The sequence below is a fragment of the Myotis myotis genome, unplaced genomic scaffold (assembly GCF_014108235.1).
Source record: "Myotis myotis isolate mMyoMyo1 unplaced genomic scaffold, mMyoMyo1.p scaffold_m19_p_15, whole genome shotgun sequence".
Classification (NCBI taxonomy): domain Eukaryota; kingdom Metazoa; phylum Chordata; class Mammalia; order Chiroptera; family Vespertilionidae; genus Myotis; species Myotis myotis.
Window position 1 is genome coordinate 19,845,303 of NW_023416319.1, and position 14,992 is coordinate 19,860,294.

A 14,992-nucleotide genomic window follows, 5' to 3' on the forward strand; every position below is an offset into this window, starting at 1 on the left:
GGAAGGAAGGAATGGAGCCCCTGGAGGCCCTGGGATCTGAGACGGTCTCCCCACGGTCTCGTTTGAGCTGCAAGAAGAGATGGCAGTACCCGTGTTGAGTTCTCTCACTGGGCCACCTTGGCCAGCCTTCGTGGACACAGGATTGTGAGTCACCCGCAGGGCCTCCGCGAGCATCTACTCGGTTGCCAGCCCTGCTCTGGGGAGGTGCCATTCTGAGGGCCAGGAGTTTGATTATGTGTCACTCTGGCTGCTATGGCCCCCTCCCAGGGTCTGGGCCTTACACCGTACCAGCACCACTGGACTGCAGCCCCACCAGAGCTGCATGGAGATGGATGGATGAACTTTATTTTCTCAGGGAGCCAGCTGGGTTTTTCCAGCAGATTCCAGGATGATGCCCCACCCACACTGTCAGCCAGGAGGCAAACCTCCCCAGGGTCAGCCATTGTCCCTCTCCTTCCATGTGGGCCAGACCCCAGCCACATTCTGTCAGGGCTGATGCTACGTCTCCTTGGCAACAGGCACCTCGTGAAAGGAGGGAGAGGGAGGGCGAGGGAGCATGGGCTGGTTAATTCCACAGATAACGCCAGCCCCTCCTTCCACGGCTTGTCCTCTTAAGGAACCACTGGCTGAACAGCAAACTGGTCAAAAGGGTCAACCGTCAGAGAAAAATGAGAAGCAAGAAGAGAAAAAGCAACCTTCCTCGGGGAAAGAAGCTAACATTCGTGGAATGCCTACCATATGCTAAGAACTTTCCATATGTATCTCCATTAATCCTCACATCCATCCTAGGAGAGACATGTTATTAGTCTATGTTATTACCAAAGAAAATAAGGATCAGAAACAAATATGTTGCAAAGGTCGCATGACTAAGTGGCAAAAGCTATGATTCGAGCCCACACTGTCTGGCTCCAAAGCCTGTGTTCTTGAGCCTTACGGGCAGCCACCTCCAGGTAACTGACACCGGAGCAAGTTATCTAACCAGCTGTCACTCGGCACGCACTGGCTGGCTGGGGACATGCATCTGTGAGCAGCATGGGCAACGATTCCTGACGGCTCCGATCACTCGTGGCAGGCACTGACCAGCACAGTAAGTATATGGTGTATCAGAAGGGGGTCAGGGAGAGCAGCGTTAAGGCAAGTCGGGAGTGATGGGATAGAGGCCCGAATGCCATTTTAAATAGGGTGGGTCAGGGCGCTGAGAAGGAGGCCTTTGAGCAAAGACTTCAAGTGGGTGAGCTGTCCTTGAACCTGTTTTCTCATCTGTAAAATGAGGGTAACACCCACCTCGCAGTTACTGTGTGTGCTCAGCTCAGTTCTCAGGCCGAGCCATTCCCAGGGAGAACAGTCATAAAACAAGGTACACTGAGCAGGGAGGGTGTGGCATCTACGGCTGATGGAGCAGGAGTCACTGCAGGGAACCACGTGCCCTGGAGACCCAGCCCTGGGCCATCCCTAAATCCAGAGGCACCTGAAAAGTCTTCTACTCCTGCCCCATCCTTTTCAGATGAGGAAACTGAACCCCCAAAAGGAGTAGTGACTTCTCGAGGACACAGCCTCGCTGGGAATCCGACTCCTTCCTGCCCCGGGCACCTCCTGGCCCGCCGTCCAGAAAGCTCAGTGTCTCCCAAGCACAATGGTGTCACAGCCTCAGGTGCATGGGGGCAGCGCCTGTTCTTCCCCTGTGCTAACCCAGAATCAGAGTCGGGTCCGTGCCCATCACGTGGCCAGAGGAGCCATGCCTAGGCCTCGGAGCACAGCCAGAAATCCTACACCCTCCCTCCCTCTCTCCTTCCCCCTCCCCCATCCTTAAAATTATCTCTTTCCTCTCTGGCCAGTGTGTTGGTTGAGTGTCATCCCATGCACCAAAAGGTCGCCGGTTCAATTCCCAGTCAGGGCACATGCCCAGGTTGCAGGCAACCAATTGAGGCTTCTCTCTCTCCCTCTCTCTCTAAAATCAAATTTTTTAAAAAAGTTATCTCTTTCCTCGAGACTCTGGAATCAGACGGACCCAGCTTTAATCCCAGACACGCTGCCCACGCACTCTGTAAGGGACTCCACATAAGCTGTGTCACTTCTTTGATCCTCAGTTTCTTTCCCCAAAAAACAGAGCCCTGACAACCTCACAGAGCTGTTGTGAGGTAACCATGTCAGGTGCTCAGTGCAGCGCCTGGGTTGATAAAATGCAGGTAATGTTGTAAAATCTGTTCCAGGCCCTTTAACCTCCTGGTTCTGCTTCCAGCAGCGCCTGCTTTGACAAGAACCCGTAAGTCACTAACTGGGGCGATGCTGGACCGATAAGAATCCTTCCCAACAAGACACATCTATCACTCAGAGTTACAAATGTGGGGTTCGCTTGGGGGCCGGGTTACCCAGCATCTTCCCTGTGGAGAGCTCTGGCCCTGTCTTTGGATCTGCGCTGGGGAGCACAGGGCCCATCAGTACCCATCCATTCACTGCCGCTCCAGGGCCTGCGAGCATCCATCTCATGCCAAGCAGCCCTCACAATCACCTCTGACCCATCAGTCATCTTCTGTATCCATCCACTTATCCACCCATCTATCCATCCATCCATCCGTCTGCCTGTCCATACATCCGCTTATGGTACGTCACTCTCTAGGACTCCAGGCCCAGACTTTCCAGGCAAAACACTCAGCCCCACCAGGATGTACCCACCTCAGAATCATGGTGTTCAGGGAGCGCGGGCAGGGGCTGAGTGGGTGGGACACACGTCCTCCCTGCCCTCCCAGGACAGGTGGGATCATGAGCAGAGCCGCCAGGTCACAGCCCCGGCCACGGTACTGAAAGCAGCTTCCGGCACAGGGGCCGGCCCGGGTCACTGCGGCTACCCTTTCATTGAGGTATTTGGTGACCACCTGCCGTTGAATTGGATCACTCAGTGACCACTCACCTGTCTGCACCTGCTAAGCTGTTCTCGGCGGCACAGGGATTGCCCCCAGAGCCTGAGGATCACACACCTGAACGTGCTTATCACTTCCTGCCAGCCTGTGATGGGCCGCCTCTCCCACCCCCCTGCCGAGGGCGAGGCGCTGTGACAGGCACGGGCACAGGGCGAGGGTGCTGGTGGAAATGAGTAAGACAGGCTCCCCGACCTCCAAGAGGTTACTGGGGAGCTGGGCACAGAGAGAAGGCCGTCACACACACGCTGTCTTGTAGGCGGTGCCACACCTCCCTGCAGGGCCTCGCTCAGCACTGCTCTCAGGTGGTAACTGGCCCCCGATCACTTTGCCATTACAGAAATCGATAACCTGAATTACCCCAAAAAACGAGCCCCGTCGTGGCCCTGCAGAGCTAATTTTTCTGTGTCAGCATTTGCCCACATGCTTCCCTTTGGGTGTGAAATCTGTCCGTAGGAGTCAGTCCGGGCAGAGCAGAGTCTTTGACCGTGACACTGGACGAAGGAGAGCGGATCCGGGTCAGACACTTAGGTCCAAGTCTTTGCTCGTCGCTGTGGGCGCTGGTCAAGCTACCTAACCACCTGGGCACCAGCGTCCTCACCTATAGAATAAGGACCAGAGCGTAACCACCCAGCAGAGTGTTAGAGAATTAAGTGGAATACTAATGTGCGCAAATATTCCTGGCACATATTAGGGCATCAGCAAACCCTTGGATAAATGCCTGTTTATTCTGTGGAAGGATCCGAAACCTGGCTATAAATCTATACGATGAGGCCGCTGCATAATGAGGGCCTAGTGTAACTTCGGCAATAACAATAATCTCTGACGCTGGAGAAACACACTCCCATTTGTGAAGAGGCATTGGCATAACGCTCTCATTTTACAAATGGCAAAGCCGAGACCCGGGATAGTTACGTGAAGTCCTGGGGGTCCGCGATCGGTGCAGCCCCCTGACCGCCTTCGCGCTCGCCCACCTCCTCCGTCATCCCTGACTCGACAGCGCAAGCCCCGGCACTGCTCCAGGACGCTGCCCACCAGGCTCAGCCACCCAGCAGGTGCTGAAGAGACAGGCCCTCGTCTGGCCCCTCAGAGGAGGAGCTGCGAGCTCGGCACAGTCTGCCCTGGGCGCTGCCAAGGGAACAGATCCTCCCGCAGTCGCCTGAGCAGGGTCCTGTGGGAACCTCAGAAGGCCGGACCCTGAGGGGAAGGGAAGAATCTGACACCAGGCACATTCGCAGCCAGGCCTCACCCACCGCTCAAAACCAGTTGTGTCCAGCCTTTTGCTGGGATGCGGGTGGGAGGTTACATACCCCTGATGATCTCCTGAAAGCTGTGGATTCTGTTCCCCAGATAAAGCTGCATCGTTTTGCACACAAGCGCAGGAGAGGAGGGTCACGGTGAAGAGCTCCTGGCATAAGCCTGCGCTGTGTTAAGATTTTCTTAAACACTAAGGGCCTTCTCTCTTAGACATCCCACCCCTCATCATACCAAATATTTTCATATCTATCCACAGCCACTCGCGTAAACACACACACATACACGAGTCTATTGAATTGTAGCTGACTGGCACCATGTTGTCTTCTGTAGATATGTAATAAAACACTTTCAATTTTGTGCTTTCTTTTTCTGTTTTGGAGCCAATGAACGTTTTCAGTTAATGACATTGAAATGTATCAGACGTTTAGAAAAAGACACAGATCCCAAATGAACAGCTCAGTGGATTCTCACGAGCATGCGGTACAGCACCCAGAAGCCCACCAGGCCCCCTCCCCCCAACCCCCAGGGCAGCCGCTATCCTGACTTCTAACACCGTAGATTGGTTTCGCCTGTGTTCTAATTCTTTATGAGTGGGATTGCAGAGTTCACACTCAGTTTGAGTCTGGCCGCTTCCATGGACCCCACATTCAGGTGTCAGGCATTGTCAGAGGCCTGTGAACAGCTCCTGGGCTCCGGGTACTGCTCAAACCAGGCGCTCTCGACCTTGCCTTATTTTTTTAAAATAATTTTTTGTTTTTCCATTACACTTGGCATACCATATTATATTCCTTCCAGGTGTATAACCCAGTGGTGGGACATTATATAACTTACTAAGTGATCGCCCCAATACCCGTAGTACCCATCTGGCCCAGAACCTCCAGGGGAGCTTTGAAAAACCCTAATGCCCAGGCTGCACCCACACAACAATGAATCGGGGGGAAGGCCTGGCATCGGCAGTTTTTCTTGCTCCTCGGATGACACCAGTTGCAGCCGAGCATGAGCAGCACTGGTCTAAGCAATTCTGTGAAGCATTAGTATCCCTGTGTGCACCTGGGGAAACCGGGGCCCCAGGAGTCTCCACCGCATGCGAGAGTCATGGAGCCAGATCCCGTTCAGATCTGACTCCGAGTGCACGGGGCCTTCGTCCTCAGTGAGCAGTAGAGCCAAAACCCGGCGGGGGGTGCCTCCTGCAGAGACTGCTGCAGCTGTGGCGAAGGGAGGTGGGGGTTCCCAGCTACACACAGGAGAAAGGCAGCACCCCAGGGCTGGCTGTGGGAGACTCACCTCATGGCGTCCAGACTCCACCTTTGCCCGGAACCTCTGGAAGCCACAGTAAAGTCTTTGCAGGTGGGACAAGCTGCTGGTTGGGGGTCCTGGGGAAGTTACCCACAGCTGAGTACTAGCTCTGACCCGGGCCTATTTCCGGGCACCGTGCACCATTCCTCCACTTGGGGGCACCACAAGCTTCTGTAAACTGAATTTTTTCAACACACCCCCTTCCGCCTTTGGCCAAAGGAAGTCAGAAAGTGGAGTCCGGATAATGAGGGGGAAGCAGCAGCCCAGAAGGTGGGAGGCGGGGCGGAGGAGGTTCTGCTCCTGGGGCCTGATAAAGCCTGTCTCTGGCTGACAAGGAGGATGCAGGCACAAGGCTGCAACCGGACCCAGGAGAGAGGCCACTCCCCCCATAACTAAGCCAGCAGAGGGAAAGCCGGGCTGAAAGCAAGCACGCCAGGTATGGTGGCTCCAGCCACTGCCCTTCAACAGGCTGCCCCTGTAGGGGGTCCATGAGGAGTGCAGTCCACCCACACTCCTGGCTTGGAGGTACCAGACCTACCTCAGAGTCCAGGCACAGCTCCAAGCCCTTCCCTGGGAACCTGGGAAACCCTAACCTTAGGATGGCTGAGGACCTCAAGCTGCTGGGGGGGTAGGGGGAGGGGGTGGTGTTTGTCTCTGAAGCTGGATCTACCATCCTCCCCACAGTCTGGAACCAGACTGTCTAGATTCAATGCCAAGCACTTCCTAGCTGTGTAGCTTTGGGCAAGTTACTTAACTTCTGTGAGCCTCGGTCTCCTCATCTGTAAGATGGGAATAATAGTCCTCAACATAGAGGGTTGTTGTGAGGATTGAACGATGCATTATGTAGAGTCTTAGCCTAGTGCCTAGCACACAGTAAGTGCTAAATAAACGTTAGCTACTATTATTTTATTATTACTAACAATATAAAGAATGTGGTTGCAAACAGGACGGACACAATGAACCTGGAGGAACAGCCTCCATTGTAACAATCTCCACACACCCCAGGTTTGAGCAGAGGCCGAGAGTCCAGCTTGCCCATGGCTCAGGCAAAGGCCCAGCTGCCCCTCAGAAACAGTAGGTATGAGCTTCAAAGCCACCCAGCGTGTTGTCCTGCACAACCCTGAGGGAACCCCTCCCCAGACCTCTACCCAGAGGCTGGAGCTGTTGTTCCCAACGTTGGGTGAGATCCTCTCTTGGCCCAAGCACTTGCGTGTGTGACCCTGCCTCCCTGCATCCTCAGGCAACTTCCACCTGGGTGCCATCCCCTCGGTGTGAGAGCGAGCACTGGCTCAGGAGACCTCGGCTCTAAACTTGGCATTATCATCATCAACCAGCTGTGTGACCGGGAGCCACTCACTCACCCTCTCTGGGCCTCTATTCTACCTCATTTAGATGATCTTGAAATCCCCTCCCAGCTTTAGCATATGGTTTTAGCAAAGTGTGTGGCACACAGTAGGTGTTCAGTGTTATTTTATGAAGTCCAAGACACAACTCTGCTAGGTTTCAACACCCACATACTTTTTTAGTCTTTAGAACTAAACGATGTGCGATCCAACACCTGACGGCCCAACCCAAGGTAAGAGCTCAAGAAATGGGTATCTATTGAGTTAATTCACTACTTACCTTTGACCTGGCTTTCCGTCTAACCTGTTCCCCCACCTAAGACCGCAGTGCCCCATATAAGCTGCAGATTAGAGGGTCTGGAATGCGGCCTCCCCACTAGACCACAGGCTTAAGATGACAGGGTCCGTCCTGCAGCGTCAGGCCACATTCAGCCCGCCTGCTCGGCGTGAGGTGGGTGGGCAGCCTCCCCTCCCCTCCCCTCCCCTCCCCTCCCCTCCCCTTGCCTCCCTGCGATCCTGGGGCAGAGAACTGTCCTCCCTCACAAGGAGAAGCAGCACAGAGCCTCAAGCTCAGCAAGTCCTTTTATTGGAAAAATAACAAAAGGCCATCGCATCACCTGTGCCCAGCCATCCCACTGGAGAGGCACAGGTGAGACACAAGGCCCAGTCACACAGTGGGCCAGGGTGGGCTCAGGCCGGGGTCAGGGGTCAGGGGGCTGTGGAGGAGTCCCCTGGACTGCAGCTCTCTCGGGCGACTCCTGGATCAGAACCCACTTGGGCTCGGGAGCTGGGACACCCTCTCTAGCTCTCTGGGTGGGCATCTGCTTCCCACATGCTGCTCCTGTGTCCGAAGACAATCAGGCCCCTCTCCGGGCTCAGAAAGCTGCCTGCAGTGGCTGGTCTCTCCATCGCCTCCTAGCACCTCCTGCCACTGAGGCAGGCAGCCTCCAACATGCACCCTCAGGGCACCCGGACGGGGCAGCTCCTTCCCACGGACACCCTGAGCCTGGGCAGCAGGGACCCACGGTCTGGATGTTCCTCTTTCCTTTCAAGAAAGAGGTTTGCCTTTTTCCCTGCGGGTTGCCGGCTCCCTTGAATGTCTGAGAAGCCTCACTTAGTCTTAGAGAATCCCGAAGTGGGGGCGGGCTGAGTATGAGCGTCTGTGGCCCTGCTGTCTTGTCATGGGGGCTGGGACAGGGGCACGGAAGGCCCCAGGTGGGCTCTGCTCTCCTAGAACCCCAACTTCTCCTCTGCTAGAAGGTACACAGTAGAGTCAGAAGGTGAGAAGAACCTTTCAGGTAGGGAAAAGGCCTGGAAGAAGAGCCAAGCTAGCAGCCACGGGGCACGGGGCAGGGGCAGGGGCAAGGGGCTTGAGGACATGTATTTACAGGGGGCAGGTTGGGCCCACGCAGAGAAGCAGCCACAGCCGTTGCGCTGGAAGGTCAGACAGGATGCAGAGAGGGGCGGTCATCGGCCTGGCAGCCAGGGGGAACGTACAGTGCACTCACACACACGTGCACTCACATGCAGTCACACACCTACACACACGTGCACCCACACACACAGTGCACTCACATTCATCCTACATGCGCCCCCACTCATGCTCACATACATACGGGCTCTGACCTCGGGAAGTTGGCTTCGGTTCTGGAGGGTCGAGCCCCCAAGGCTGCATCTCTCCATGGAGCCTTTCTCCAGACCCCACATCACCCCCCAGAGCCCGAGGCTGTGTCCCAGGCCCGACACCTGGTTGCCTACAGAGTCTCGGGAGTTGGGTGCTTCTTGGCAAGGCCATGGTGGCCTCAGGCTTTGGGTGGAGGGCAGGGAGCCACAGGTCTGAAGGAGTTCAGGAAGGGATTGAATAGCTAGCTCTCCACCATGGCGCCCACGGTCTGACCACTCCCATCTCCCCAGACCTCAAGTTAGGCGGAGGCAGGATCGCAGACAGGCAGAGGCCTGGGGTGGCATCAGGAAGCACAGACACGGGGAGTCAGCCATGGGGAGCAGGGCCCAAGGGGAGAGTGTCCTGGGGACTGGGTGAGGAATCATGCAGGATGGGAATTCTCTACGTAACACACCTGGGCCCTCTCGGGGTGTTGAGAGAGCTGCTGCAGAAGAAATGGGTTGTTCAGATTGTGTTGTCCCCACCCCAGCCTCCGTGTGACCCAGACCAGCCTTATGGGGAGGAGCCAGGTCAGGAAGGGGACCGTCCTTCCCCGGGGGCCATGGCAGGGTGCGCGGATGATGGCCCGCAGCAAACACTGGCCAGTCACCCTCCCGCCCACCCTGGGGAGCAGGTGGGCCCACAGAACGACTCAGAAACGGGTGCTCTGGTAGCGCAGCCGCCGCAGGTCTGCAAGGCCCTCGGTCCGGCCATATACCTCCCGGCAGGGAGTCCCGGCCAGTCACCGGGACCCCGCCCCACCACCCCCACCACTGCTGCTGCCGCTGGCGCTGCTGCTGCTGCCACTGCTGGAGCTGCCACTGCTGCACCGGTCCTCGTAGATGGAGACCTCGATCTGGGGCAGCGTTAAGGAGGGCTGCCAGCTGCCCACAGGGAGACAGGAACCTTTGATGGAGGCCAGCTGGGGAGCAGGAGGCACAGCTGGTCCTGCCTCCTAGACAGTAAGAACCTGAGAGGAGGGAGCCCCACTGCACACTCAGCTCCGTTATGGAGACGGGCAGGGCCAGGCACTGTGAGGGTGCACAGAAGGATCAGGAGCTCACTTTCTAGTGTCTAATTACTGAATCCCAGGACAGCCCGTCCTGGAGACGTGGTGCTATTATACAGGATGTGCGAGGCCTTTGGTGTCCTGAGTTCAAATTCCACCTCTCTCACTCTAAACCAGTCACTTGTTGCCTGTCCGTTTGCATGTCTGTAAAATGGGTATAATAATAGAATCCTGGGGTTGTTGTGAGGCTTAAATGAAGTAAAATGCACATAGTACAGGCTCAGTCATAACAAGCGCCTCTCGCTGGACTTTGTTAATGTGAGGCTCTGGAATTTGCGTTTTCTTTACTCTTTCAATTTTCTATTGAAATTTATTTTTTAACCATTCTCTTCTTGCTGCTGCTGACCAGGGAGGGAAGTGTGCACACTTGACCAGGTGGAGTGAGCAGGCCTAAAACCCACCCCTCGGCCAGCCACCACCAAGGCCTCGTTTTCCTCATCTGTGAAAGGGGGACAACAGGACCTCCCATGTAGGATTAAGGCGGTTTATATGATACTAGTGACCCTGTGCACGGATTTGTGCACATTGAAAGGAAATTAATTAGAAGGTGACTGGTGGGGCAGGACTGGGTGAGATGTGCTGGACACACTCTGGAGCCAACCTTCCGTGGTCCCTCCCCAGCGTCTGCAAAGTGAGCACGGTCCCTCCGGCAGGGGGGCGTCCCTCAGCCTGGCCTGCAGGGATCGGGCCAAAACCAGCTCTCCAACATCCCCCGAGGGGTCCTGGAGTGTGAGAGGGCACTCTGCAAAGTTGCTGTTGTACAGTGTGGAACTCAAACGCAAGTGTGCAGTAAACCAGATTCGGGGCCGACAGTGCCCCAGCAACAACATAGCCCATGGCCAAAGGTAGACAGCGTGTGCCAGGCCCTGTGAGGAATTAGGCTCCCTCCTCTCTGGTTTCGGGGTGCGTCACCCTGAGAACCGCCACTGCCAAGTCACTGCAGCTCGTCAGCTCCTGAGTTGAGCGTCTGCCCCCTGATGGTCAGTGTGCATCATAGCGACCAGTCAGACAGGCGGAGGGACACTTAGCATATTAGCCTTTTATATAGATAGATTGTAAACATGTAAATGTAGTTGGAGATTTGCATATTCCCTGAGGGGCAGTACAGCCTTGCAGTTAAGAGTGGGCCTGGGCTCAAAGCCATGAGTCAGTGACTTAACTTCAGTGTGCTCATCGATAAAGGGACATAAGTGACCCGCATTATAGGGGTGTTGTGGGTGTTGTGGACCCATAGTTTCAAAGCACTGAATATGCTATCTGGCATGTGCTAAGCACTGAGTAAATGCAGCTCAACAAATAAAAGCAAACCCTGACATTCACAAACACCAATAACTTATGGTGAAGGGAGAGGGTTGGTGACCAGACATGTGAGGCACCCTAAAAACCTTGGGTGGTCCCATTTCCTGGCAGCCTCACCACAGACCCCACTGGTTGGCAGCTCTGTGCTCCACACACACACACACACACACACACACACACACACACTCAGAACAGATGGAAGGATACAACCCTCATCCCACGCTCAACGGGGTCCGTGAGCAGGAGGCCTCGAGGGGCAAAGATCTTCTCATTCTGCTCTTGGATGTAGCGTGTGATCTTCTTGAGAACCTGCAAGGAGAGGGGCCGACTGAGGATGAGGTGCGGCAGGGAGCCCTGGGAAGGGGGTGCAGGGTGGCCAGGGAGGGAGCACCTTCTCGTAGTGGGTCTCCATGCAGAGGAAGATGAAGTAGGCCGTGGCGCAGGCCAGGCAGCCCTCCAGGTAGGAGCTGCCCCCAATCTTCTCCGCTTCTGCGTAGAAGCCGTTGAGGGTCTTCACAGTCTCCTCAAAGAGCTGCCGCTCAATCTGGAGGGAGAGAAGGTCAGAGAGAGAGGCTCAGAGATCCAGACCAAGTCAGCCTCCCTGGGGTGTGAACAGTCACCGGCTGAGGTGGGGGGAGTGGTAGGACCACACCAGGGGTGGGGGCAGCACACAGGCAAGACCAAGAGGCTGCAGGCACCGGTGGAGCAAAAAGAGCACTGGACTGGAAGTCAGGAGAGCTGGGGTTCAGACCTGGCCATCAACTAGCTATGTGACCTTGGACTAATGATCTAACTACTCTAGCCTCCGTTTCCACATCTATAAAATGGGAATGAAAATGCTACTTGGGCCCTAGCTGGTTTGGCTCAATGGATAGAGTGTCGGTGTGCGGACTGAAGGGTCCCAGGTTCAATTCCGATTAAGGGCACATGCCCGGGTTGTGGACTCGATCCTCATTGATGTTTCTATCTCTCTCTCCCTCTCCCTTCCTCTCTGAAGTCAATATAAATAAATAAATAAATAAATAAATAAATAAATAAATAAATAAATAATATTTAAAACAAATAAAGATTTTTTTTAAAAAAATCCTACTTGGCTTCCCTTGGAAACAGGAAACTCCTACACTATCCTAATGTGAATGCATTAGACAAGAATCCCAGTGACTGTGTCACCCCCACCCCTGTTTTGATGGCTGAGAGAGAGCTCAAGGCCTAATTGGTAGGGGCTCCCCATGTTTCGAAGGGACTTCAATGTCATGAGAGTCATTGGGTGAGACCTCAGAAGTGTCTTTCCAGGAAGGGGCACTTCCTTCTAGACAAGAGTTCACGCAGAACACGACAGTCCTGTGTGTTCAGACCACTGGGAAGCTGTCCCACCTGCAGCTGTAATCATCACAGCTAATATTTACTCGGCACTGTCTCCGTGCCAGGCTTTTTAAATGTATTCTTTCCTGTGACCCTCATCCTTCCCTCAGAGAAGCAGGACTATCATCCGCTTCCACAAGGGAGGACTGATGGGAGCTCCAGCCTCCTAACTGTCTTCCTTGCCCCCAGCCCAGCCAGTGCAGCTCTGATCAAGAGCTCCCCAAGCCGTCCATCTATTTCCAGGCAGGATCCAGGAGGCCCTCCAGTGCCTGGCCCTGGGTCCCGCTGAGCCCGTCTCCTACTCTGCTCCTCACTCCGGCCCCACGCCAGCCACACTGACCACCATGCTGCCGTGTCCTGAACACTCTGCTGCAAACTGTCCTGCCAGACACCCCACTGTCCCCTGCCACCCCTCCCTTACTTCCCTCAGGTCTCACCTTGTCCAACAGGCCACCCCCCAGATGCCCTACCTCTAGCTCTCTCTATCCATCTTGCCCCCCCCCCTTATTTTTCTAGTATTTGTGATCACCTGAGCTACTATATATTTACTTGTGTGTTTTTATTTTTGTACCCTCTGGTAGAAAATAAACTCCATCCGTTTGCTCCTACATCCCCAGTGCCTGTTGCATAGTGGATGCTCCATAAATACTTGCTGAACGCTGATGGACTTGTCCAAGATTACACAGCTCTGACCCGAGTCTAGCTCCTCCCTGGGCCACCTTACACTGGACACCTGGGTTGGGAGGTCATGCTCCAAACCCAGCAGGTGTCCAGGTGTCTGTCACCCCATTTTTATACTCTACAGAGCACCCTGTTCCCCACTCACCCCCACAGGGCTAGAACTGCCCATCACACAGGTTAGGAACCTCCCACAAATAGAAGCTTTGGGGTTCCCAGCCACTGTCCCTACACAGACCTGGAGTGAACACAGATAAAATTCTGTCCATCTGGCCCCTGACCTAAGCTTTACTGCTCTACCCCAGGGTCACCCCACCCCAAAGAACAGGCATGCTAAGATAAGGGGACCCACATGGCTCCCAAAAAGCTGGTTAGGGGATCAGATCAGCAAAAGCCAGGCCTGTCTCACCTTCTCAAACCCACTTAGATCTGCCTGGCTGCTGGATGAAAGGGTTAGGGTCTGCCCTCTGACTTCCCCCAAACCCAGGTCAGTTCTAAGCAGCCTGGGATAGAGGCTACACACACCCCCAGAACCAGGAGCAAAACTCCGCCGAAAAAGCTGATGCCTTACAGGGAGCTGAGTCTGCAGGGAGGGCTGTGGGGAACAGCCCGGGTCTGGGGTCTTTGAGGGCTCCCCAGAAAATGCTAATGTGGGTGAGAAATGCTGCTAAAAAGTGGAGGTTCCTGAACCCAGTCCAAAAACGGAGCCGGCCTCTCTGATAACACCTAATACCATCCACCAGGACTTGGAAATTTACATTTAACAAGCTCTCCCGGTGGTTCTCGTGCTACTGAAACTTGAGAGCTGCTGGACTTGAAACTGAGGTTTCTTCCGTGCTGACTTTCAGCGAAGCGACAGCGAGGCCATGTTAAGAACGTCTTTTGTTTTTAATTCTTCCACGTGAAGTGGCGGAATAAGTATGTGTCATATATCCTGGGCGGGGGGTGGGGGAAATACACTTGAATAAGCCCCTCAGTTCCATCCTGGCCTGTGTTCCCAGCTTAGAAATAGACGTCCTTACCCGGCCGTCTAGCTCTGGGGGGAACTTGGTCTGGAACTGACAGATGGTGCCGTCGCTGTAGTCTCTCTGGATGAAGATCTTGGTGGCCAGGGACGCACTCCGCCGCAGCTCCTGCAGATTGTGCACCTGGGCAGATGCAGAGAAGGCGCGAGCAGGGTGACCATCCTTCCCAGTCTGTCCGAGACTGAGGGGGTTTGGGGATGGGGTCTTTCAGCGCTAAATTCAGGGACCTTTCTGGGAAACTAGGACAAGTTGGCCCCTACATGTGCTCCAGGAAGGTCACAGGACTGTAGAGTTCACCCCAGGAGATGCCCGGAGCAATCCCAGGGAAATCTAGAAAAAGCCTGAAGCAGAGCCAACACTGAGCCAAAATGAGAGGTTCTGGAACCATCAACAGAGCCAGAAACAAATTTTAACGAGAGGAAAAGACTTCCTGGTGGCTGGCCCGAACCCCTCTTCCCTCCCCACCCCCCACCCCCACCTCACCCTACACACACACACACACACACACACACACCCCTACCTGGTGGGGCCTTCCATACTTTCATTCATTCAGCAAGCATCAAATGATTACAATTTGTCAGGCCTTGGCTTAGGGGACCCAGTACTGAACAAGGCTGAAGTGTCAAATGCTGAGTGGAGCTTACAGCAGGTCTGGGAGAGGGGCGTGTGTCGGGCAGAGAAGTGCCTGATGTGCCCTTGAACTCAGGGAGATTCGGGTTCAGGCCAAGTCAAGTTATGGCCTGGGTAGGAGAGCACTATGAATGGTTTTCAGGTCCAGCACTTCTCACCATAGGAAAGGGGAGTCCCACAAATGCCCAAGCCCCCAGAGAAAATTGTGGATAAAGTGGGCTAAAGCCAGAAACAGAAGAAATTCCTTGCCCTGGTAGGAAGGAGGGGGGTGACTTCTGTCCCCTGTCCACACCTGCAGACTTGACATCGACACAGACTAGCATCTGTGGGAAGTGGACTCAACTCCACAGAAGAACAGGGCCCCTTTCTTCCACTTCCAGCCTCTCGTCCACGTTCCAGACAAGCAACCCACTGGGTGAAATATGCCAGACATTAGAGCCACGTGGAGACCAAGC

At 54.8% G+C, this 14,992-nt stretch overlaps 1 protein-coding gene across 2 annotated transcripts in view; it reads right to left on the minus strand.

Annotated features, from left to right (window-relative positions):
• Positions 1–7,375: 7,375 nt before the first annotated feature.
• Positions 7,376–14,992, minus strand: part of GOLGA7B (golgin A7 family member B) — a 31,152-nt gene continuing 23,535 nt past the window's right edge. For both annotated transcript variants that reach the window (XM_036336411.1, XM_036336410.1), the window contains 4 exons: positions 13,905–14,030; positions 11,234–11,386; positions 11,050–11,151; positions 7,376–9,330 (listed from right to left, as the gene is read on the minus strand). In XM_036336411.1, the coding sequence (XP_036192304.1) occupies positions 9,217–9,330; positions 11,050–11,151; positions 11,234–11,386; positions 13,905–14,030 (495 nt within the window). In that variant the 3' untranslated portion in view covers positions 7,376–9,216. The remainder of the gene's footprint in view (positions 9,331–11,049; positions 11,152–11,233; positions 11,387–13,904; positions 14,031–14,992) is intronic.